Consider the following 26233-nt stretch of genomic DNA (forward strand, 5'->3'; position numbering starts at 1 on the left):
GATGAGGATGAAAATTGTCTGTTTTATTCCATCTTGCCCACAGCTAATGACTGTTGAGAAAACACTGATTTAATAAGACACTGACGATGATGCCTCCTCTTCCCAAATGTCCCCCAGGTGCTGAACGAGGCAGTAGGAGCCATGATGTACCACACCATCACCCTGACCAGAGAGGACCTGGAGAAGTTCAAGGCACTGCGCATCATCATCCGCATCGGCAGCGGCTATGACAACATAGACATCAAGGCTGCCGGCGAGCTCGGTGAGACTGAGGGACAGAGGCGGGGAAAATAGGAAGATGGATATAAAGAGTGATGTTGTTCAAAAGCAGACAGCAGTGATCTGATGAGAATAATGAATGAGGAAGGTCACAGCTGCCCATATGCTTCAATCTTTCACTAACATGTGAGAAAACTTAAGAAATAACCAAACAGAAACAACAAATGATGCATTATGGATGAGGATAGTGCACCTTTGGATGTGAGCCAAACCAAACTCTGATGGCTGTATTGATTTAACATAAACAACATATGTAACATGAATTATTACATAATGTAAACAGAATATGTAATGAAACTGATTGCATATGCAGAGCAGATGCTCCAACAGATATGAACCACACTGTCGGATTCCCATTTGGTTCCTGCAGCATATGTTTGGTATGAGAGCAAGATTTTGTGTGATATCCTAATTATTGTTGTTTGTGTTAATGCATTTCACTACACTGACATGGATTTTTGGAGAAATGTTCTTTTGGTTTGCATAATTAGCAGTTATAATCATGCTCTTCTACTACACAATTCAATTTTATATGCAGTGCATTTTTATTTTGTAGGTCATTAAGAAAATAAGTTTCATGCTAATTATTTTGCAAAATAAAAAACTACAGATAAATTAGATGAATGAAAACAGCCCCAGCGATTATAACCAACTATTATAACTATTAAATCTGTGAAGCGGTTCGTTTTTACTAGTCATTTAGCATCTGTTTCAGTGTCTTCTTCTGAGATTCTCTCCCGTCTTACCTTTCCCAGGCATTGCAGTGTGTAATATTCCCTCAGCGGCTGTAGAAGAAACAGCAGACTCAACACTTTGTCACATCCTCAACCTGTACCGACGAAACACCTGGTTGTATCAGGCTCTCAGGGAGGGCACGCGAGTCCAGAGCGTGGAGCAGATCCGTGAGGTGGCATCAGGGGCAGCCAGGATCCGAGGAGAGACGCTTGGCCTCATCGGATTTGGTGAGCACCTTTTAGTGTGGCCTCACTGCCACGATGCCATCTAGTCATTGGTATTCAGAGTGTAGAGAGTTAATGCAAGTATACTGTAGCAACACGTGGGTGTTTGGGCTGGAGGCAGAAGTTCAGAATGTGTGAACTTGACATGTTTATTGTTTTACTCAAGGGAAAGTGGGGAGTCATCCTTAAGCAGTGGATTGCTAGTTTTGGTTGATATTAAACACTGTATGTAGTCAGTAGGACGTTACTGAGACATTTAGATCATTAAAATTATACCTGCCCATTTTCACACCATGAGGTGAAATGTATTTTCACTTTTTCAAAGCAGTTCATCAAGCAAATGATCCGCTTACTGTACACGATTATAATTATTAAATTTAGTATAAAAAATGTATAAAAGCATATGACCATGCTAGTTGCTCTATGAGGTTAAAATGGGATGTGTTGAGCTAAATGTTCATGCTAACGAGCTCAATAATCTGAATTGTTGTGATTCATTTTTCTGTCAAACATTTAATCTATTTTCTATCCTACACCTCCTTCAGGTCGCACAGGCCAAGCGGTAGCGATGCGGGCCAAGGCGTTTGGCTTCAACGTGATCTTCTACGACCCCTACCTCCAGGACGGCTTGGAGCGCTCGCTGGGCGTTCAGCGAGTCTACACGCTCCAGGACCTACTTTACCAGAGCGACTGCGTCTCCCTGCACTGCAACCTGAATGAACACAACCACCACCTCATCAACGACTTCACCATCAAACAGGTAGGAGGCCTTTAGTGCGGAAGAACTCAATTGTACATTTTTCTCATGCATGAGGTGATATCAGGCGATGGACACTAAAGGATACAGATTTCCCATCTCACATTAAACACATGGCGTGGTCTAAGAATGTGTCACAACCTACAGCTTAAGTGTGTCAACTGGCAGGAGCTCATTTTCATTACCCTCCAAAGCAGACTGCACAGTCTCCTCACCAAGCTAATGATTCCCCGAGGTTGGGAGAACAGCTTTAACCCAGCAGACTGGCAGCTGATTTGGATGGCCGCTGGCATTGCTCGTCTACCAGCGTTCCTTTGTCGGCGATTTCCAATTACAGGCTGTTTATATAATCATTTAATGAGCGGTGAGATGCTCAGAACAAGTATGTGCTAGAAAACACAGGTATTTAGAAAATGAATGTAGCTTCCCCCTTTGTAAATATGTATTTTCCCAGCAGTGTAATTCGACATTCTGTATTTTAAGTCCATGGTATGTTTGTGGACATTCTGAACAGCACACTACACCTATTGTGAGTTGCCAACAGTCAGTAACGAGCCAAGGAATGCTGCTGACCAGCCAAGTCACCGTTGCCAGTTAAGTGGGCAGCCAAGCCAGGCATGCAAGTTAACCAGCCTCGGTGAATCAGCTGCTAAGCTAAACATGGTTTAAGGTAGCTTATTCCTCATAATGTCTCTCTGGGAAAAGATTTATTATTTAGATTGATCTAAATGCACACAATCTGAGTTTATCCCAGATCACTGCTGCCACCTGGAGGACACAAACTGACACTGCAGCTTCTGTTAACTACAGTGTTTTTGTAACTATTCGAACAATGCACACCTGGTGCAGTTGACAGCTGCTTAAAAACTGAATATGTTTTCACTAATTATTAGCTTCAGTCTATGAATGTTCATCTGCATCATCACTTACATGCTAGTTTGGTATATACCTTGAATAAGAGCTTCTGTGAAGATAAAGGGATTAGTGTCATTTAAATGTCCCCCTCCTTTCAAAAGCCTTTTATTCTGTTGTCATTCTTTATTTGAAAAGTATTTGGTTCTTTCTGCCCCCCCCCTTTTTTTTAATCTTCCCACGCAGCATTGATGCAATGACAGCACCAACGAACACCATGTTGAATGCTGGAATTATTATTATTGAGAGAGTTTAAATGTATGCTGTCCTGCTGTGTGTGCGTGTGCTTTTGTGCAGATGCGTCAAGGTGCTTTTCTCGTCAACTCGGCACGGGGAGGTCTAGTGGATGAGAAGGCTTTGGCTCAGGCCCTGAAAGAGGGCAGGATACGGGGAGCTGCTTTGGACGTCCATGAGTCGGAGCCTTTCGGGTGTGTTCGATCACAGTGTCACCACAATTTATTCCTTGATTCACTTCACTGTTTAACTGTCAGTTCCTCTTTTTCTTCCCTTATTTGCTGTTGTGTAGTTTTTCCCAGGGTCCTCTGAAAGACGCTCCCAATTTGATCTGCACTCCGCACACCGCCTGGTACAGCGAGCAGGCATCACTGGAAATGAGAGAGGCCGCGGCCACAGAAATACGCCGAGCCATTACTGGTACGGAGACGCCTTTGAATACACACATTCCCACACATTTATTCTCAGCTCACCGATGTTCAATTTTACCCCAACACAGGCCGCATTCCTGACAGCCTCCGAAACTGCGTCAACAAAGAGTTCTTTGTCACTACGGCACCCTGGGGAGTGATGGAGCAGCAGCAGCCTCAAGTTCACCCTGAGATCAATGGTGCCGCCTACAGGTAGGAGGTGGATTTATGTGAACGCAGAAGGCTACTCATGTTGCTCAGAGTTCACCTGTGTCATCTCAACACCTACAATAACTGAGGTTTTTCACATGGGGGTGGGATAGATAAGATCTTTATATGTATGTTTTTCACAGTGCTGGTTTTGATAACCTCAATCTCAACATTAGACTGGGTCCACTTTTTGTGGCATATGTACACATAGATCGTGGTCCAAGTGAATTTATCCCTTGTTACATTTAGGCACTTGGTTTCTCAGTCTCTATATTGTTTCAACCAGACTGAACTGCTTCTCTCACACAGCCGAGTGAACCAAACCATGGTACAGGCCATAGCAACGGGGGGAATGCAGGACAAATTATATACCTAATTCTCAACCAGGTAAATGAATGTTACCACTGTTGGTTCACGGCCAAGGCAAACGAATAATAATAAAAAAACAGTTCCCATTGAAATCTGTAGCCTTTTTCTTCTTCTCACTCATGTGTCCTGTAACTCCTCCCACACTACCCAGCATCTCATCAATTTTTCCCCAGTACCCCCTCCACCACCACTCCCACCCTGAGACACAAACTACAGAAACTACAGAATATGCCTTCATCTGCATTATAAGCAAAAAACTGTAGTGAGCATAAGGATCTATATTTTTAGGGATAGTGAAAAATGGGATGAGAGCCTCACATCATAGCTTATGAAGTAAAAACCTAAACTTATGATGGTTGTGATCAGTTGGTAGGGAAGTTGTCCACGAAGCCCAGGATTGGTGTATTCATCCCTGGAAGACACTGAATCCTAAACCCTTGTTACTAATGAGCCTGTGATATTATCAGATGTTGTATTTGCAGTAAGAGCTTTCCTTTCAGCTTCAGCAATTATTTCTCAATACCATGAAACATAAAAAAAATACACTGACATCCACTATGGATGCTATCTGAACCGTTAAATGCCAGAGGGGGAGGTGAGAGATAATATTTTTTTATCTAGGTGAATGATTGTTTAAAATCCTCCTCTACACCCCTTCCCATTTATTGCCTCCATGCTGCTCTCCTTGCCTTGCCATTTCTGCTTACATGATGCTTAATGAGTTTATTTGTACATGAAAAGTTTATATCTCAAGAAATGTAATCTGAATTGCTCAATGTTCAGATTAAATGTGTTGCTTCTGTATTTCTTCTACTCTAATTTTGATTGTCACACAGTAGTGTACACTATACTGTAGCTATCGCCACTGAGCAGCAGCAGACTGTCTCTTGATTTGTTATTTTATACAATAAAAAAATGAGTCTGTCAGTTACCATGTTGATCACCTCCTCTCCATCTTCAGATTCCCTCCTGCTTTGGTGGGTGTTCCTGGACCTATGGAGGGGTTGGTGCCTGGGGGAGTGCCCATCGCCCACACCCTGCCCCCTGGTACCCATCCGTCACAGGCCACCTCTCCTAATCAACCCTCCAAACATGGCGACCCCATGAGAGAGCACATGACTGAGCCGTAGGACTGCTGCTATAAACAAGCAGAGGGCTAAAAACCGTTGTAAACTAAAACCCAGCAACCGACCAACTGAACCATCCAACTTTACGTTTGATTTCAGCCATCTGAAAGTACCAGCAGACTGCCTGCCGGGCAACGTTTCACACTTTTACTTTTTGTATGGAACCACTAAGCCCAGGTGAGGACAGTGGATGTTAAAACACACACGTGCTGCCACACTGAGATGGGACTGACTGTCGAAACTCATGCACCGAAGATCTGCAACCTCTTCTCCCTCCATTTCTGTTTTTTGTTCTTCATTGATTTCAGCGATACTTGTTTTTATCTTTATTTTTGAGTATATCTTAGGAGAATTCCACTTGACTTCTGGGACACGCTGACACTCCCACGTGCAGGATGGAAAAGCGGACTCACCTTGCCTGGTTTAAAGGAAGAGCTTGAAAGGACCACGGATTCTTCAAGCCTTCTCTTCCTGTCCTTTTCCCACAATTTCAACCATTTCAACGAAAACATGTCTTGTGTGTGTGTGTGTGTGTGTGTGTGTGTTTTCTTTTTCTTCTGTTTATTCTATAATCTGTGTTTCTGTTGCAAGTGAATATCTGTATTTCTGTTCTTTGGTGTGTGAAAATGAATGCACTTACAGTTACACCTTCGCAGATCTGGCCTCAATCAAATCTGGACACTGTCTTTGCTCTTTTTCTTTTTCTTTTTTCGTTGTAGCTGATGGTTCCTGAATGTAGAGATGAGATGTGAGGCAGTTAAATGCAGTTTCCAGCTTCAGGAAGAAAAATTTTGTCTTATAAGGTAAAAGTGACTCTTTAAACCAAAAATATAAAAAAGTTAAGAAAATTTCAGAAATGACCATTCATGGTTAGGTAAAGTATGAGTGTGTCAGCTCAGTAAAATATTGCTGTAAGTCTGCTGAACTGAGGTATCTACAATATTTGGTTATTGTCCCAAACAGTGTCCCAAACATGGTATGTTTGCATCTTAAGGACCTATAATAAATTGCAGCACCAGCTAGCAAAGTAGGAAAAAAAGTAAATTTCTTACTGACTCAGGAAAGTAAAAAGATTAACTTAAAATCTATCCAAATCTGAACAGGAAAGGGAAAAAAACAAAAAAACAAGTCTGGATTATTGCTTTTCATGTCTCCACTTCTTTCTCCATTGTGGTATTTTTTTTATATATATCAAATGTATGTTTTTGATGTTCAAGGTTTTCAGTCCTGTTAGATTTGTATTGAATTTTATGCCTTTGTATTGCCGTATGTTCTTATAATCATAGTCTCATGTGATCAGTCCCACACCTCACCCCTCTCTTCTCCTCATATTTCCTTCTTTCTTGTTTTTTTTATTTTTTTATTTTATTTTATTTTATTTTTTGTTTCCTCTAATAAAAGCCAGCTGTGGCTCTTGGAGGCATCACGCCCTCTCTGAAACAACAGCAGCCACATCCATCCCTTCAGCCCCGTGACGTTAGCAAGAGACGGCTGCTAGCAGATTGTTTGGTTTTTAGTGTGAGTGTTTGTATTTGTTTCTTGTACAAGGTGAACAATATAGCATACAGTGCAGCTGGAAACAATAAATAAAACTTACTGTTCTGGTTCGTGATTGGCTCTGTTTGTGGGATTTTGTTTTCACTTACTTTTACAAATAATTCCTAATAATATTCAAAGTTTTTTTAGCCCATAATTATAATAGTCATGTGTTTTTTTAGTGTTACATACACCGGAAGCGTTTGGGAACATATTTCCCATAATGCTTGTAAACAGGAAGTGGATTGACTCCAGAATTATGGTTTGGGCTGTTTGTTCTTGTTCAAAGACGATGTTTGTTTAAAAATTGGCAACCTGGAGTTATTAAAAATATGCCGAATTAAGTATTAGCAGTTAATATTTGTCATATATCCTTGGATGTAAAGAAAACTGTCACTTGTATACTTTGGCATTGGAGAACATTTTAATGTTTTAAAATGTGCCGATTTTTAGACGTGTTTTCTCAGTTATTTCCACGGGGATTCGTGGACGCGTTGGACGTCAAAGACCATTATATCTTCTTAAAATGTAACTCACACTAATCTACTAACAGTCAAATTATGTTTGTGCGTTCATATGCTTCAGTGAAACCGATAACCGGTTGGTGTTGGAGCATGTTTAAAGTTTAAAGACCTCTGATATGAACAACTTTCTGCACCGAACAGCTGATGAACCAAATCAGAGTCAACTCTCTATGCAAACGTTTGATGACAAGTTTGTGTAAAAGTTCAGCGTCATGTTGTGTTAAACCTGCTGCTAAAAATAATAAGTGGCATTCTTCTTTCTTCACCTTATTCGGATCTTTTCTTAGACTAAATGATAAAACTTTCAGGGCACTGAGGTAAAAAGAAAATGTTGGTCCTTGGTTTAAAGTTGTGGCTGTCTGGGGTCTTTCTATGTGCAGTTTCTATGTTCACCCTGTGCTTGAGTTGGTTATTTCAGGTGCAGCATCAAATGTCAAATTCAGTGCTTGGTCTTTGTTTTGGGTGTGGGTGTGGGTGTGTGTGTGTGTGTGTGTGTGTGTGTGTGTGTGTGTGTGTGTGTGTGTGTGTGTGTGTGTGTGTGTGTGTGTGTGTGTGTGTGTGTGTGTGTGTGTGTGTGTTACTCATTCCTGTGCCTCATCATGGTATAGTTAACTGAAGTTAGTCTCACTGCATGTAGACTCTAATTCCCCCCTTGACATACAGTATAGTAGAAGTCAATGTTTACTTTTTGGCTGTTACATTCGGAAAATGATGCAGATGGATGCTAAATGTTAAACCATTGAATCAGCATGTTTGTTTATTTGGACCAATTCATTTTGGTCTGGACAGAGATAATTGGTTTATTCACTGTTGACCTCATGACTGGGTTAAATCAGATTATATAAATTCTACATCAAACAAATAATTAATAATTAGATTTCAAACATATCAAGTGTTAATAATTCAAGTGATATTATAATTTTTGTTTAAATTTTCAGAGTTTTTCTACACTCCCTGCATTTAGTTTTAAATATAATATAATGCATACACTGAAATAGAATAACTTAACTTTAATTTATTTAAATGTAATTACCATCATTTGGGGATGATGGTAATATCTCCCCCCCAACCTGTCCTGGCTCCCCCTTGCCATAGCATTTGTGTTGTACCTCCTCTAGTTGTGACATCAATATGATTCTCATTAGCACCCTGGATATTGTCCAAACAGGCCATGAAATAAAAGTAATTGTAAAACTTCCTTAATGTATATGATGCAAACTAAAGAGATAACATACCCAGCTCACATAATGTTGCGTGATTAAATATAATTATAATATTTAGACTTTCATTTAGATATTTATTTGCTAATGACATATTAATTTGAAAAATGCCATCTCCATGAAAACTGTAGAATTATTTTAATGAACTTTTAATTCATTTTGATAAACATTATTTATTTTACTATTATTTAGTGCAGTTATTTGTTAAAAATATTTCTTCAATAAGTTTTAAATAAATAAATCATTTATTATGAAGGTTTGTGAACTGAGAATCATTTGAAGTTGTATAAACAGTTTTAGTTTATAAATCATTTGTTAACCATTTATACACCAGTTACAGATGCTTAATGAGAGAATCATTACTGAACATTTTAGTGTGCTGCTTGTACTAAAACAATTCCCGCTTTAAAACCACTAGAGGGTGGTACAAACCTGGATGTAAAATTAAGAAGGTGCTTTAGAAATGTCATAGTTTTACTTACTGTTAAAGTAAAGGACTTAAATCTAGTGTCAAGGTAAATGTGTTAAGCATTATAATAAAAAAAATTAAGTTAAATAACCGACAGATTAAGAAACTCAATAATATTAAGCAAGAGACAATTTAGTTTGACATTCAAAAAGGTTTTCCTTTATTTTTTATTTTTTTCCTCATTTGCCTTTTCTTTGCGTTACACTCTGTATAGTGAAGTCAGGTCTAAATCCACAAACCATCATAGTTACAACTGCAACTATTGCATAAATACAAAGCAACATACAGGTGATGCTCAAAACGTGTATGACTTGAATGAACATGAAAGAGGTAACGGTACGCAATGGCAAGAAAAACAAAATGCAAACATTCACGGCAAAAAAAGTAACGACAACTCATGATTTTTTTTCTTTTTTTTTTTTTCCTGTCAGCTTTGGTTTTATATGTTGCAGTGTCTTACAACGATCTTAATCGAAAACTTAAAGATGGCTTCACAAAATGAAAACAAACAGGCATTACAGAGAAGGTGAACTGACATGTACCACAGGGGTGACCGTGACAACAGATGTTATAAGGATAAAGGGACAAAGAGGAAGTAAGTGACAACAGTGACACAAAGTGCGACTCGGGGTTCATGTCGACATTGAATGCGTCTCACTCCCACACTCGTCTCCTCAATCGCCCCCCACCTAAAAATAAGCACCAGATTTTAGGCATCCAGATGAGGTACTAAAAATCACACGCAACAAATTAAGTAAACTTTTCACTGATGGTCACGGTTGGTTCTTTCCTCACAGCAACAGTGTTTCTGTGCAACATGTCTTTATCAAGATTGAGTATAATTAACAAAAAAAAAAACACAAAAAGGAAAGAAAAAAATACACAAAGCTCTTATTAGCTCAAATAAGTTCCAAACAATAAATATGTAGAGTAAGTTCAGAGAAGAAAACACACACACACACACCTTCTCAGTTCAGTCAGTCTGAAAAAAAGGTAAACCAAATACCAACATGAATGTTTGTGTGCTAAACCTTAGTGAGTGTAGATTTGACTTGTAAAGGGAAAATCTCCCTTTTCAAGAGCTTCATATATGACCTTAATTCAAGCAATGATACTGTATTTATATAGAAATGTTTTAATAAATGTGCAGTGCTTAGTAATAAGGATTAAAGTCATTTATTATTACACAATCTCTGGTTTTCTAAAGATAATTATATTCATTGGCTTCGTCCCTGCCCATTCGAAAACAAGAAAAAACATCAAAAAGATCAATTTGGAAGTGTGCTTTTGTCAGTGCTCATACTGAACGAATATAAAGTGTTGATTTGAATCAATGCTGGTATATTTCCTTATACTTTTTTTTAACAACCACATGCATTTACATCTATGGATAAAGATTCCTTTTTTCCTTTACATTTGAAACTCAACAAATTGAAAGATCATTTGCATTCGTAAACCTTTATTCTCTCCACAGATCTGTGTTTCGCAGCAGCGGAGTTTGTCAGTCTCAGGTTTGTCAGAGTGAAGTGCTGAATGTGTTTTATGTCTGAGTGCCTGCATGTGCTAGAAGAGTGTCTTCTGTCAGAGGTGAAAGTTGGGTGGGGGTTTGTGGTTCCCAATCCTCTCCTGAAGGCTTTCACAGCTTGTCCGTGTCAGGAAAGGAAAGAAAAAAACAAATATAAAGGAGAAAAAAAAAAAAACAAATTGCAAGAGAGGGGAGGGGGGAGGAGTCCAGCCCCCTACCCCCCAGACCACCTCCCTGCTCTTCAGTTTTGTCACTCATCGTCATCATCTTCCTCTTCTTCCCCATCAGACAAAGATGCGCAGGGTCGGATCTGCCGGTAGCCGTCCAGCCACTTCTCCACCATCTGGGTGACAAGCGGGTGGTTGCGGCGGCGGGAGCTTTTCTGAAGAGCCACCAGAACGCCGCCCTCTGTCACACAGCAGTCCATCCACTCCCGCAGCAGCTTCTCCTGTTGCTCTTCATTACCCATCTGATGGACAAGGGGAACAAATGATTCAGAAGGTACCATGTCACTATTCTAAATTCAGGATCGTGTCCAGCACATACAGAAAGTATTCAAACACTTAAATTTAAATTTTAAATTTGTTATGTTAGAGTCCAATACTAAAATCAATAATCAACACGCATACCCAATAATGATGAAGTAACTGAATTGAAATATCACAATGACTGGTCCCTTTGATCGGACCCTTTGCAACAGCACTTGTTTTGCTCAGGTCTCTCTTGATCACTGCTGTTTCTACACCTTGATTGGAGTACACCTGCCTCACAGCTGGCAATGCATACTTTATCAAAAACTTGGAGGTCAAAGGAACTCCCTGCAGAGCTCAGAGACATAATTATTGCAGGGCACAGACCTGGGGAAAGCTACACAAAAATTTCGAATGCACCCAAAGTTCTCAAGAGCACAGTGGCCTCCATAATTCTCAAATGTCTGTCATTTGTCTCTTAAAAAAAAGCCAAACTGAGCAATCAGGGGAGAAGGGCCTGTACATCAACACATAGGTGCCCTCTTGTAACCATTAGCACAACAGAGATTTTTTGTAGGCTTCCCCTGGTCTGTGCCTTGCAATAATCCTGTCTCTGAGCTCTGCAGGCAGTTTCTCTGACCTCATGGCTTTTGGTTTCTGATATACTACACATTGTCAGCTGTGAAGCCTTCTACGGAGAGGTGGGTGCCTTTCCAGATCATGGTGTGCATTCTAAGTGTAGAAACTCAGCACTTAAAAGGAGAAATTGGAGACATCTGAGCTAGATTTCAAGTGTTGTTGCAAACATTTCTAAAATTCACTTAATGAGATGTAGTATCAGACTGCAACATTAAAACACTGAAAAAAGCAAAAGCGGTCTGAATACTTTGTGAACTCACTGTAAGTCTGAAGTGTCTTAAACTAAGGCTGGCACAATAGTTTCTGACAAAGTGTCAAACTTGTAACATAAACATAAAAGTGATTTCTTGTATGTCCAACAGAAATCAACAGACAAAGCAAGTAAGCTCCTTACTTCCTGCGCTGAGAGGAAGTGAATGTGAAGCAGCTTCCTCTCACTGTCGACCAGCGGCAGGAATGTAACGGTCACGTCATCGTCTGTGTTGAGATTGGCGCCTGCGCCACGATTGTCAAAGCCGTCATTCTCCATGGCCACCAGTGCTGAGAAGTGGCCCCGTGTGTAGCCCAGTGCAATAGGGCTCTTCCAGCAGAAACTCTGCTCCCACAAAAGGGGCAAGTACACACCTAGAAGGAGAGGACACAGAGAGAATTAGTTTTAATAACACTCCATGAATGTAAATAAGGGAAGAGATGTTCACTATTATGTGACCATCTTGGTTGTGCAACCTATTTAAAAACAATTTTACAGATATAACATTGGTCAAATTATAACAAATATCAAGATTACATTAAGTGTTATTAATTAATTTTTTAAATTATGATTAATTTAAGTTCTCTGAATTAATTTTAATGGCCATCTTCATCACAAACCTTTAAATTATTTAATCTTGTCATCATTGTCTAATCCCTCGCAATGTAGCATGATTAGTATCAGCTTAATTAGTATGAATTACCAATGACTCTAAACTAAACTCTCAAAGTGTTCTTTGGTTGTGTAAAGCTGCTTTGCGACAATGTCAATTGTAAAAAGCGCTATACAAATAAAATTGAATTGAATTGAAAGTGAACAAAAATCAACCTTTGGATTAGCTCTAGCTGGATGTCTGTTATAAATGTTCTTATCTTCATGCAATGATCATGAAATGACTATTGTTAAATGACAGTAAAAGACAATTTAGAGGAAATTTAAGAGTGGCTATAAGAAATATATAACATTAGACCATTTAATTTTTTTTTAAATGTAGCATTATCACAATGTAATTTCTCATACCAATAAATGCATTGAAAATATTAAGTGCATAAAAGTCCTATATGTATATATCGGTATGGAAATTACATGTATCTACATTAAAAGAGCTCACTACGTAGTAGAATCGGCCCCGTGTGCGTATTTTTATATACTAATGTGCATAAATGCAATAAACAATGAATCATATTTGATAAACCAATTATATTTTTGCATTTAAAAAAGCACAGTACTTGAATAAATGTCCTTAGTTACATTCCACCACTGGGAACATCCTAACACACTGTCAAGATTATTTTTGCAATACACAAAGCATTTCTCTCACCTTTGTGTGTAACTGACACCACAGTTGACAGGCATCTGTTTAGCTACTCTCTTCTCCAAGTAACCACTGTGTTTTTACTGGGTTCATATGGTCACCACTTAAGCCGAGCTCTCCTCCCCTCTCTATAGGCACCCATATACACGCCTCCTTCTGTGTGTTTTGCATTGGCTCCTGACAACAGTAAATCACTGAGCCATCAGGCAAGCTTAACCACAAGCAGTTGGCCATTACAGAGCACTTTCATCATCCCCTGTACAGCATCGCTCAGCAGGCAAACTGAATCCAGACGGCTTTTATTGCCCGCTGTAAAGGTGGGCCCTACTTTCCATGCTTATAGGAGTGTCTGGGCTCTGATGGCTTACATATGTTCAAATGTATCTGGATGTGAGAGTGGAACATTTTCCTGCATCACAGTACACTTCTAAATGTACCCCTAAGACAGAGGTGGTGTTTTGTTATGTTGTAAATGTTATTAAGTCACACAGTACTAAAATAACCCTTATATGAAACACACTAGAGTGCTACCTATCACAAATAGCAATTACTGATTCATCAGAGGGGCAGTTATGTCAGCTATGTCAGCTATGCAGACACTAGGCTGGAGCTATTTCACAAAGGAAGTCTAGTCCTCCTACACCCACTGGAACAGAGCTACACATTTATCAGAATTTGACCAAAACAGTCAACTAGTCAGCTCACCTTGAAAACGGGTGTACCCAAGTGTTTCACCACGGAAACTTTTGTAATACTTCACTCCGTAAACAATAATAGGCCTTCGAAGTATGTGTGCAAGAACAAAAATGTGGGTCTGCTCCAAGCTGGACCCCGGCTGTAAAGAAAAACAACACAAAGGGAAAAAAGTTATAAAGGCAAGGGCTGGTGAAACTACAAAAGCAAGGATTCCTCAATGCTTTACATTCCCTCTACCAAGTTACTATGTTACAAATATTATTATAATTTCACAGGCAGCTGTAATAAGATATAATAACAAGCCACCCATATAATTATTCTATGAGGTCACATTGAGGAGTGACAAGCAGAGTTCTGCTCATAACAGCCTGGATGCACTCTCAAATAGCATTACATGTTAAGTATAGTGTGACAGGAGCAGTAAAGTTTCTTGAATACTTCATAAATCATTACTGTCAAACTGTAAACACATCAAGCTCATGTCCTCTATATTACTATCCCTTTGCTTTCATGTGCACATACCTGACTAGCCAGGGAGAGGATGAAAGCCCAGTCCTCTTGCCACTGTTCTTCCCGAAGTGAAAAGTGTAGGCCGAAGCTTTGAGAATACCATGACTCCCACTCCTTCCAGCGCGTATAAAACCTGCATCCCAAACACGCACATGTAAACACACACAGTTTTGTATATGACATCATTTGACCTCTCAGTGCAGACAGAGGTGTGACTGCTTTCGACCGCATTCCTCCCCATCACTATTGTGGTTTAGGTTGGATGGCATGTCAATTAATTATGAAATACTAATTTTCTCACTGAAAAACCTGCAGTCTCTTAGAAATAGTCGAAAATCAGCCTTACGTCCAAATGTTAGACTGCAGGTACATATCCCAACCTCTGAACATAGTTGTGCAATGCTAAAAGAAAACAAAATGTAACTTGAGACTGTTAAAAGTCAAGTCTTAGCCGTTTTAGTGTGACCTTAAATAAGGCACTAAAACTCATCCTGTTCACGTTTTGTAAACATTTCACAAATGATTAAAGCATAAGGATAAACATGAAGGAGATAAGGATGATTTGTTACTAACATAACCTTACCATACCATATCCATACCACTACCATTGCCATATCTGTGAATATAGTCTGTGGGATATTTATACAAAAATGCAGTACAATCACCCTGTTTGCCAAACTTACGGTGTCAGCTGGTAAGTAAAGCAAGTTAAAATGATGTACAGTAGAACACACTGTAATCTGTATTCCTATACTCTGAGCCTTACCAGTGAGAACAGTCGTGCAGGCTATCATGGAGGGTCTTGCGGAGCACTGAGTCCTTGTCATAGATGCCCCATGTAGCTTGCAGCACGGAGTCAAGCAGACAGTCCCCGGCCGTGCGGTTCCACAGCGCATAGAGACGACTGTCCAACCTAGTGCCGAGCTCCAGGGACCAGTTGATGATGGGAGACTCCTCTTCAAGTTCTGAACAAAAGGGGAGAAAAGACTAAGTGCTGTATTTCTGCAAAGCCTTTCACTGGGACTAACCATTTCCTCCTAAATGTCAATGTAATTATTGGCCTCAGAGAGAACACAATGTACCAAGGAATGTAACAGTGTCAGGGTTAGGGTTGTATTGGAGGCCATGGTGTATTTTTTCCAAGTTGCAAGACAGGTGATGGCATTTGAAAGGACTGTTTTGGAGAGTGCTAATGACTACTCACAGGTGTAAAAATGACATTGAATGACATAACATGTACATATATCTGCACACAGGTTTTATTTTTCCCCAATCTTTACAGTAGCTTAACATCAGTGTGATGTTTTTTAAATTTAACTTGGAAGTCGGTTGAAGGCTTTGAAGCCAAACTTGACTCTTTAGTCAGTTCTACCGACTGTATACACGGTAATTACACTATTATTATTATTATTATTATTATTATTATTATTACTACTATATTTATCATCAATATGTTTGTACCAGTAGTAGTAATATTTAAGTGTATAAATAATACATTCCATTGATAGATCAATTGAAATCTGTTAACTACATTGCTTGTCTCTGTGCCCTGTTTCTTGCTGTTTAGCTGTCAAACTGATTTATTTAGTCATTTGTATGATTGATTGGAGAAAAAAAAACATCTAAATAGTTTAGTTTTATACTATTAAATTGAAATGTATTCAAATAAACATTTGTTCAAACCATGCACCTTTAAAATAAATAAGGGTTTTGAGTCTTTCTATACCTACACTATGGTGTCTAATATTTGTCATACTGGGCCGAGGAAACACTAATAAATAGGAGTTAAGACTTGCAAAGCATTTAACAGGCAAATAATGCCTTTTAAATGTGTGTTTGCATTTGTGAGTGTATGGGCTGAGAGGAAGGATAATCATTCAGTGAGGATCAAAGAAATCCCTAAAACTCAATTAGGCTGATTAGGGCAGGCAACTGGTACACACGATAAAGACAGACCTCCTGGCAGAGTGACAAGCAAGCAGGCTAAACACTGTCAGAAAGAGGAAAAATGCTAGTAATTTAACACTGCCCAAATTTGGCAGTATGCATGTTATACCTTACAGTTTGTGGGTGGGTGTGGGGTTGGGGGCTTCTTTTGTTTGCAAGACCACTATTGTTTGTGGATCAGATTTATCTCTCTCTCATTCAAAGCTACGCAAGTCCTGCAAATGATAGATTTTACTTCACCTTTCTGTACGTCTCTGTCCAGCACCTCATCAAACAGTTTTTCCTGAACTGCTGGGGGTAAATCTTCAATGTCTGAAACAGAAAAAAATCAATAAATATAATAACATATGAATTTACATGACTAACTTGGCTAACTGATGCGCTGATCAGTATTGCAAGTGCAGGGAAAGTCAAGTCTTAGTTTTAGCCACATTTTTTGTACATAATACAGAAATAACTGAAAAGGCCAACTAGAACATTTTTCTGTTGTGCCTCATTTAAACCAAAGCCACCATGTTTTGTTTTTTTCCACAATAGACACTGGCTTTCACTGCATTCTCTGAGCTCTTGTCAACACAGCAGCTCATTCTTTAGCAAAAATAAATGAATGTATTGACTTTGTGGAACTGAACAGAATGGCCTTCTATAGTAGCCAGAAGCCAAGATCTGAATTGTCATGAACAACAAAAATCCTCAGCTTAGCTATAGCAACAGACTACACCATAATAGAGAATCCACACAATGAAAAGAAATGGAAGTAGCTCTAAATGCATGATATTTTACAAGGAGACAGTGGCAAAAATGCTAAATATAGTTTTGTTATGTACAAGGAAGATGCATCGTTAATGCTTTGGTATACTCTGTATGCAAGAACAATACTCAAACAGTGAGCCACATGTAGCCTTCGTCTTCTGGCAGATGGAAAACGACAACCAAAGCATTATGTCCCCTCAGCATCCAAACAAGCAGTTTCACATGCCACAAGTAAACAAAAAAGTATTCTATCACACACACAGCAATTCAGCGGGGATGGCTAGACTGCATTTCTTCAGCTACAGAGTTGTAAGGTCCTCTAATTCATACCACAAAGTATACCCTGATATCATCTGTGTTTTATATATATACACATTTATAAATTTAAGTGAACCGTCCAAACTATCGTACGTCATATTTCTTTGCTGATGAAGCACTGACCTGCAGGCAGGGTGAAGGTCACCAAGTCAGTGAGGAAATAACAGGTGAAATCTCCTTTACGCTGGTGAAGGGAGGCTGCTACCTCACGACGGATCTGCTCCGTCAACTCAGGACACACCATGGCTGGAATACATTTAGCTGCCTGTTGGGACACCTACAGAGAGGAGACGATAAAGAGAAGGAATTAAAATCATTCTACAGTGTATAAAAAGTGTATGATAAAGAGCATCTTTCAACAATCGCAGAAAGTTGTCTTTCACGTAGAACCACAAAAGATTTACAGTGTCCACACTGCATTTTGGCTGCAGAATGTGAATTTGAGTTTTGCACATGTGCGCTGTAGTAGGGACAGTGTACCACTAAGTGAAGTCCCTTTTCTAGCATAGATGGAAGTATATTATTTACAAAAGCTGTTACTGTGTGTTTAGTTAGGTGACTCTGATCTGTGTGAATTTTACTTTCACGAATCTAATCTAACACTGCCTCTGATTAAGCAAAAAAGAAATGCTTCTGTGGTTTCTGTTTTTGGGGCATGATCCAGTGGTTTTTCACTAACCTCAGAAAAGAAACTGGGACAGTGGCTGAGTGTGGGAGGAGACTTGTGTGTACGGATAATCTGGGATCACTGTGCTGATGGCAAGTGAGCTACAATAACCCTCAGTACACTCAAACTGCGCACACACACTTGCTCACTGGCGCTCCTTGTTACAGAGGCACACCGGGAAATGATTTTTTTTAAGAAAACACCAAATATGAAAATCATTACCATAAATGATTACAAATTTTGCAAACAGACACATTGACTCATCTGATTTAAAGAAATTTGTGACAAAAAGCAAGCAGAGTTTAGTGTGTGTGTGGGTAAACTCTTCTCTTCTTTCCTCTGTACAAACCCTTTGACCCTACGATGCTTCCTGGCTGATCTCACTGGATGTTGAGATTAAAAGACTTTACAAGAAAAGCTCCATCATCTCCGACTCGAACATGCATCACACTGATCACATAATTCAGGGTGTAATTTCCACCCTCACATTGTTATGCTTTTTTGATCTCCTCATTGATCACCTCAAATAATTAACATATAAATCACATTTGTTTCTGAAGCAAGTAATAGAGTTTGGCTTGTGGTGCCCTGCATATGACATTACCCAAAATCATAATACTCAACATTTTAAACTTTGGTTAACCAGGTGATTTCTGAAAGATTATCAATCTGTTGGCTGTCTCTACTGACCTCCTCGAGTAACACAGCCAGCATATCCTGCCTCTGGAAGCGGATGGCTAGGTGAACCAGTGTGAAGCCGTCATCAAATGCTGAGGGCCGATTTAATAGGCGCACCTCGTCTGATGTTAGTTGTCGTGCAATGTCTCCTCCTGATGACTTGTAGGCTTCTACTGCTGCCAAGTCACCTTCGACCACACCTTCAAGACAAAGAGAAGAGGTCAGATTACTAAATAGTATCAGTTTTGATACTTTTGAAAGTTAACATTTTTATGGATATGCAACAGAAGTTCATCACATTTTGTTTGTGCCATTGACCTTAAATGATTCTGTGGACAAATCAGTGGAAACTGGCAAACATCACTGGGGTTAAAAATCACATCATGACTGTGCACAATGGATAAAAAAATAAGTTAAGGACAACCTTGGCCGGAGGACATTCTGTGCTCAACCAAAAACCAGAAAACAGATCATAACGCGCTTTATCTCTGTTGCAGCTGTAACAGCTTCAAGACCTGACCGACTTTGAAGTCAAGGGGAAAAGACAATAGGAGGTCGCTGTAATCTGTCAGTGAATTTTCCCCCTTTTAATCTTCAGTCTTATATCTTAGCATGAGGGCTGAAGGATGTGTTAGATCACACAGATGCAGGTGTTTGCTTGTATTTCATTTGTTGGGTACAAAGCACTAATATTTTATATTCAACGATCGACTTGCTTGGACATGAACCAATTTTCAATCATAAACCAGTTCTGTGTTTTTATATAAGGAGTAAAAAAAAGATGAGCTGAAGATGAGAATGAGGGCCTTTTTAGTCAAAGACCTAAATCACAGCAAACTAATAAAAGTCGACTAAATTAAATATGAATGGTTGTAAGACTTGACTGTGAGCAGCATTAATGACAGCCACTGTTACTATGATCAAACACCATGAGACTAAGTCAAAGTTATTAGGTGCTGAATGAGACTAAACTGAAGTGTGTAATTATGGCAAAGCTTCACTATATTTCTCTTTCCATTTCTAGCATATACAGTGAAAGCCCATTCTATCCTCTCGTACGTTTGGCAGCATTAAACACTGTTGAGCTTTTGTTCTCACGTCAAAGGACCACACACAATGCTCAGCTGCACAATCTTTGTGTGAGTGAGACCGAGAGAGAGACATGGAGTGGGTGGAAGGACTCGCTGTGCCATGTGGAGCTGGCTAGCACTGTGAGATGAGGGGAGAAACTACACAATAGCAGCGCAGTGTGACAGAGCGAGATCACAACCACTTTCCACAAAACACTCCAAAACAAAAGGGTTTAAAGTTCATTTGCAATCATAAGACAAACAATCTTCTGGGATTTATATATTTACAGGAACATAAATTATCATAATAAAATAATATGTCAATTTCATGTCAGACATTTTCATGTGATATCGAGGACAGTGTCACTAATATGAAAGATAATTAAATGCAATTTTCTTTGTGTGTATATTGTGTGTGTTGGCTCACTGACATGTAGTGAATGAACTAGAGCCAGGGTATTAGTTACCCCCGTGCTTTTTCTGCTCTAACAGATCCTTTCGGCATCAATATAGATCAGACTGTTTTCTAGAATAAATGGTTAATTGTTTTCATTTTTACCTTAAATATAATTGGATTTTAGTTGGACAGTAGTGTTTGTTGGACAAAATTATTTTTAAAAGGGACATCTAAACTACAAAGGTGCATTTCCACTGTTTTTTGACGGTTTACACATCAAAGAGTTAACACTTGTTAACAATTGCATGTCACATCTGTGATATTAGACATTTTAATAAAATATTCCTGCTATTAGCACAAATGTCACTATAATGAAATGTAACTAAACTATTCAACTAATATACACCCCAAGTCCTTATAAAACTATGTGTAGATCTTTAAAATTATTTTCTATGTGTCTTTTTTATGTGTTGACTTAAACGTTCTTTTGTTATTTTTATAAACACTAGCTGAAGCATTTAACAAATTTGTCTGCAAAATTTATGTTGCAGACTGACTTCAGGAAAGCATTATTATAAATTATGGTTCTGAGTAATAAAATCTACTGTAAGCCTTTTGACATATAATGTTTAACTACTGGGTTACATAAAGCCAGATGTTGAAAATTCTGGTATAGGATTTTCTGTCTTGTATCACTCAGCTCTAGTTCGAGATCTCAACTTACAGAATGTAGTAGCCTACATGGGTTTGTTTGGTGTTTGCACATTCCCCCTGTGTTCACATGGACTTCCCAGACCATGATCCTATTTCCTTTCACATTCCTAAGTCAGGAGTACTGGAGACTTTGAACTACATAAAGTTATTCTTTGCAGTATGAGTGACTGTGATATCTCTGTTATCACTGTAAGGAACTGACAACTTGCCTGGGACATTTCTCAGTTCGTAAGCAAGGTTCCAGGTTGCTGGAAACACACTGCTTTTCTAATACAAATTACTCTTGTAAAAATGATTGCCTATCAAAAACAGTTATTGCACTCATTATAGTTACTTAACTTGTGGACACATAAGCCCAGAGTCTGTACTTTCAGGAGTGGCAAGTGCATAATAATAAACTCTCTCCCTTTCCTAATGCAATTAGTGATTTGTGAAATAAATTGCTGCAGGATGAAAGAGGCAATCAACATGTCAGTGTTTGGCCTAAATAACATCACACCAAATACATATGTAAGCAGTATTAGCTGTGTTTAGCGGGTTGGCCTCAGGTTATCCATACTACAAAAATGTATTTATTTATAATACATGTGAATCATCATCTTGCGTGACTGTGCCATCTGTGTCAACATGAGCAATGTTTTGTTTTTACTCCTGAGATGTAAAGTAATAGTAATACCTGGGGGCAAAGAATTCCAAAACCCAAAATTTTTAGAGCTGCGATAATTAATAACTGATTAATCATCAATCATCTATCAAGTTCTCTTTTTATTTCACCTCCTCAGATATGAATATTTAATGGCTGTCATCATCAGTGAATATTTATTTGGTTTTAGTTTCTTGGTCCCAGACCTAAACAATTAATCCACAGTATTAATTGAGGGACTTGACCGATGTCAGCAAGTCAATAATGAAATTATCTGCATACATATCCTTTCCCAAAATATATAATTAATTTAAAAAATAGGGAGTGATTTTAGGCTTAGGTTTTGTTTAATGTTCTTCAAGAGACTACTGAATCTTAAAAGAAATTTCTGATGCTATGAAATCACACCCACTCACATCAGACACTCTGACTTGCCCCCAAGGGGATAAGGTGCATAGACACAATTCAACATATCAGATCCAGTTAGAGAGTGAGCCTGTGTGAACCACAAGAAAACTGCCTCTGCTGATGTTTCTCACATTGAGACCCAAAGATTAACTTGCTTTTGTCAAATTTGCATTAAAAACCTGCCAAAGAGACAGATAGGGAAAAAGCGTGCAGGTTGTGTGGGTGTACATAGCCATGGCAAAAGAAGGAGAAAGAGTGAGAATAAAAGCAATCGCTAGTTGTTCTTCAAATGTCCATCCTCTCTCCCACTCTACATTCACCAGTCTACAGTGTGGGTGGCTGAACACTTGCTGCTTGTGTAGGGAAGTTTTACACTAGCTGGATTCGGAGGATTTCTATTCCATTTGTAAGCATATACAATTTATCAGCATCAGAATATGACTGAATCACCTGCTTTTGGCTATACAGGGGCAAAAAAAGTATGTGAACCTTTCGGAATTTCATGGTTTTCTGATTTAATTTGTCATAAAATGTGATCGGATCTTCATCTTAGTCAAGACTATTAACAAATATGGTCTGCCTAAAATCATAACACCTAAAACATTTTTATCTTTCACGTCTTTATTGAGAATAACCATAAAAGCCTCATAGAGGTAACGGGAGTCAGGTGCTATCATATCTGGAGTCCACTAGTTATTAATTCCAAGGGTTGACATTTTTTACTTTTTCCAGTAGCCCTATGAGGTTTTTATGGTTGTTCTCATCACATGATAAAGAAAGAAACAAACAAAGACATGGATGATCAGATTATTTTTTTTTGTGTGTGTGTGTTATTATTTTAGGCACATAATATTTGTAAATAATAATAGGTCAGATCATGTTTTATGGTTTTTTTTTTTTAAATGTATTTCACATACTTTTTCTTGCCACTGTATACACTAGACTGCAACTAATGACCTTGCAGATCGAAAAAACAGTCTCACAAAATTAGGGAAATCCAATTTCACCATATTGGACTGTCTCACATCATTCTGCTGGCTCATTACCCACCTTATAATAGAACAAAACAAGGAGAACAAGTTGAATATAATTCAGTAAAACTCTTTTTCATGAAACTTACCAACACAGGCATTGAGGAAAAGCCAATCGATCCTTCTCATCCTGTTCTTAATCTGCTTCAGTTTTTTGAAATCCACCTCCAGTTCCTCTTTGCTCCCAATCCCAGCCCCTGATGCCAGTTCAATCCTCTGAAAGTCCATGTTCACCTCTGACTCCCGTTTTGAGGTTGGAGGAGACCTCCTTTGGCTACTACTGCAACCTCCCAGCCCACCTACCACACTCCCAACTCCTTGCCCAACCACATGCCCCACAACACCCCTCCTGTTGTCCCGGTCCTGTTCATTAAGTGTTGAGGAAGGTTGTTGGCTCTCAGGTTCTGATGCCAGTTCAATGGGTTCAGCTAGCAGACTATTTGGCCTGGGGTGGTCGCACACCACACACTTTAGAGCCTTAGCCCAGTTTTCATAAGTGCACGCATTGCAGGTCCAGTGCCGTGCATGAGTGTTGAGCCTGTTACGGTCATTATATTCCTCACAGGGGTCTGTAGTGGTGACTGGGGGAGCAGGCTGGCATCCAGAGCCTGAGGTCTGGGGTGATTCTGTGGGGCTGCGTGGTTGCTGAGTGAGATGTCCTTGATGGGGTGCATGTCGCCCATGCTGTTGTTGTTGAGCCTGCAGCCTCTGACACAGGCATTGAGTGCAACGGATAGCCCGAGGCCAGTTCAGGTAGGTGCACATGTGGCACGACCACTTGGTACTAGTCTCAGGTACATCAGCAACACGGACACGGGGTCGGGCACTGGAGTCTGGACAAATAAGTAAGGTGGAGCCCCCCTGCGATGGACTGTTGCTGAGACCTGCAGGGTCCCACTGGTGCAGACTGGCATCCAGGGCAGGACTGCTCTTAAAGGGCTCCTCAGTAATGATAGCACCCCCACTGGGCCTCTGAGCGCGGCACATGGTACACTTGATGGCTGACGGCCAGTTCTCGTATGTGCAGTATTCACAGGCCCACTTGGCAGCCAGCTCGGTCATCGTCGCTCCACCACTGAGGGAGGCTTCCTGCCGTTCAGAGGGGCTCTCAGCTCGGCAGATCCACTCTCAAGGAGATCACACAGCAAGCAGTACACTAAGGTACAAAGAAACATACAGGAAATTTTAGCACACTTTTTTGGAAACGTTTTCATGTTATGCCAATAAACATCCTGAACTTGACTACACTACATGACAAAAAGACAAGCCAAAATATCTAACTACTCAAAGCCAAACACTTGTGGAAGAATTAAAACACCAAGACAAACAAACCGCCCAGCTTTTACTAGAAAACACTTCAGGAAACATCCACGGCACTGCCTGCTTTTGATCGGATACTAATTTGCAGGTGGAAAAAATCCAGGGCAGCAGTGTTTGGAAACCCACAAAGTAAAGTGCCAAGACACAGCGAACTGCATTTCACGCTCCTATTAAAACCGACACTGGCTAACACATACAGTGAGCGAGTTATACACACCATGCAAATGTGCCCTACAACCGAGCTGGGTAACAAGAGACAAGGGCAGATGAAAGCAGACACCCAGCAGGGAGGCGCATGACCGGTTAAGACACTTACTGATGCACTGAAATTGAATTCGCCCTAAAGCCTATTAACCACATATTCAACTCAACATCCTACAACACGTGTGGTCCTGTTGCACTCAGAACATTATTTACTAGAGATAAAATAAAGTTAACATTAGCTCACTCAGCAGGTCAGAGAAGAGTCGGTGGTGCTGTGTGTACACCACGCCTCCAAGTTTACCAACACGGCGTGAGAAATTCAACACATTGACGAGACACGATCTCCCCCCCAACAAGCTGCAGGTTGTGCAGACAGGGAACCATCGTCCTCACGTTCAACTGGTGGACTTGTAGCTTTAATAGCAAACCGTGCATGTTTTCATGCATAACATTATAATAGAAAATGACTAATTCAAATAAGCAGTCCACTCGTCTCGACTCTATTTGCATAGCTATCATTACTTAACTAACGTTAGCAAACAAACTAGCTATTTTAACCTTAACGCGCATTAACAGATCCACCGAGGCACCTAGCTATTAGTTATCGTAGCAGTTTCATGGCAACTAAGCTAGCGACGTTCACTCAGCCTAGCTAGCTGTTCGCTAACAAGACGTTAACGGTTTGCGAGGCCCGTAATCGACTCTACAAGACAGCCCGCTAGTTAACGGTGAAACTCCTACCTTTGCTGTGTTTACACTCCTCTGTTCCCCGATGAAGCCAAACAAATGGAGCTTCCCGGAGTTCTCCCCCCAGACCAGAGAAACCCACTCCAATCAGACCTTCTCTCACTTGGTCGACTCCAGCCGCATATTTACTTCTCCGGGGCGCCGTTCCCTTGGCAGAAGGTCCATATGTGCCACGGTGCAAGAACCCCCCTAGTCCCGTCCCTCGCCCGGCTTCTTTGACGCTTTAAATCATTTTTTTTATCCTTGTCCTGTTTTCCAAACGTCAAGCTGACGGGCTGTAATGGCGGCTCAGGGGAAAGGAAGCGACCGAGGCTGGGCTAAAAAATAAACTACGAGGGAGCAGAGAGCTGTGGGGCCGTGTACAGTCAGAGGCAGGCTGGGCTGTACCACCTGAACCAGCCGAGCCTTCTGATTGGCTCATTTCTGTGTATCCCCCTGACACCGACCAATCAGCTTCTACGCTTCTCACTCCAACTGTTAAAAGGCTCCGTGAAACCAAAACAGGCTGTGAATGTCAAATTAATCATAGCGACAACTGTGCTTAATATGTTCGTTTCTTTCAGTCAACGGCGACTTAGTTCCTGTGGATAATGTTTTGTTTTTAATTCTTGCATTGCAATTTGTTGCATCTCTGACAAGCAACCACGTGGTATCCCCCTCAAAAAATGGATAAGAAGATGATGTCACCGTAAAAATACTGCAGCAAGCAGGCTGCAGTCATGCATGACATCTTGAGCAACACTTATCAGCCGCTAAATTATCATTATCATCGACGCGCGGCCACACACCCCCGAGCCGACACTGAATTTGCACCATGATTAATACCTTTCCAAGCCATTTGTTTCGGAAGCGAACATGTATGCATAGATGTAACTCTATAAAGGAAAGTCTGTCCTGCTCCAATTACATGAGACAAGCTCTAGTA

At 39.9% G+C, this 26233-nt stretch overlaps 2 protein-coding genes and 1 long non-coding RNA gene across 6 annotated transcripts in view; 2 read left to right on the forward strand and 1 right to left on the reverse strand.

The window, feature by feature from the left end:
• ctbp2a (C-terminal binding protein 2a) overlaps nt 1-6858 on the forward strand; it is a 54291-nt gene extending 47433 nt beyond the window's left edge. For all 4 annotated transcript variants that reach the window (XM_026356466.1, XM_026356467.1, XM_026356465.1 and 1 more), the window contains 7 exons: nt 118-262; nt 1035-1241; nt 1784-1998; nt 3205-3335; nt 3434-3561; nt 3641-3764; nt 5092-6858. In XM_026356466.1, the coding sequence (XP_026212251.1) occupies nt 118-262; nt 1035-1241; nt 1784-1998; nt 3205-3335; nt 3434-3561; nt 3641-3764; nt 5092-5260 (1119 nt within the window). In that variant the 3' untranslated portion in view covers nt 5261-6858. The remainder of the gene's footprint in view (nt 1-117; nt 263-1034; nt 1242-1783; nt 1999-3204; nt 3336-3433; nt 3562-3640; nt 3765-5091) is intronic.
• A 185-nt stretch (nt 6859-7043) lies between these two features.
• On the forward strand, nt 7044-12090 carry LOC113159002. Its single transcript, XR_003298594.1, has 3 exons — nt 7044-7321; nt 10820-11032; nt 12003-12090. It is a non-coding gene; the product is annotated as an uncharacterized LOC113159002 (long non-coding RNA).
• On the reverse strand, nt 9138-25675 carry zranb1b (zinc finger, RAN-binding domain containing 1b). The gene is made up of 10 exons (XM_026355448.1): nt 25303-25675; nt 23127-24193; nt 18787-18974; nt 17553-17706; nt 16599-16670; nt 15178-15376; nt 14424-14544; nt 13911-14040; nt 12035-12264; nt 9138-11000 (listed from the first exon to the last, which is right to left on the reverse strand). Exons 2-10 carry the CDS (start codon nt 24097-24099, stop codon nt 10782-10784), a joined length of 2286 nt encoding a protein of 761 aa, XP_026211233.1. The 5' UTR covers nt 24100-24193; nt 25303-25675; the 3' UTR covers nt 9138-10781.
• Between the last annotated feature and the right edge of the window lie 558 nt (nt 25676-26233).

The sequence above is a fragment of the Anabas testudineus genome, chromosome 15 (genome assembly GCF_900324465.2).
Source record: "Anabas testudineus chromosome 15, fAnaTes1.2, whole genome shotgun sequence".
NCBI classification, from domain to species: Eukaryota; Metazoa; Chordata; class Actinopteri; order Anabantiformes; family Anabantidae; genus Anabas; species Anabas testudineus.

Coding starts and splice junctions, on each gene's coding strand:
- zranb1b (XM_026355448.1), bottom strand. CDS start 24,099: ATGACCGAGCTGGCTGCCAAGTGGGCCTGTGAATACTGCACATACGAG. Junction 16,671..17,552: donor GACCTTCACCCTGCCTGCAG/GTCAGTGCTTCA, acceptor TTTCTGTTTCAG/ACATTGAAGATTTACCCCCA. Junction 11,001..12,034: donor ACTTCCTCTCAGCGCAGGAA/GTAAGGAGCTTA, acceptor CTTGTCCATCAG/ATGGGTAATGAAGAGCAACA.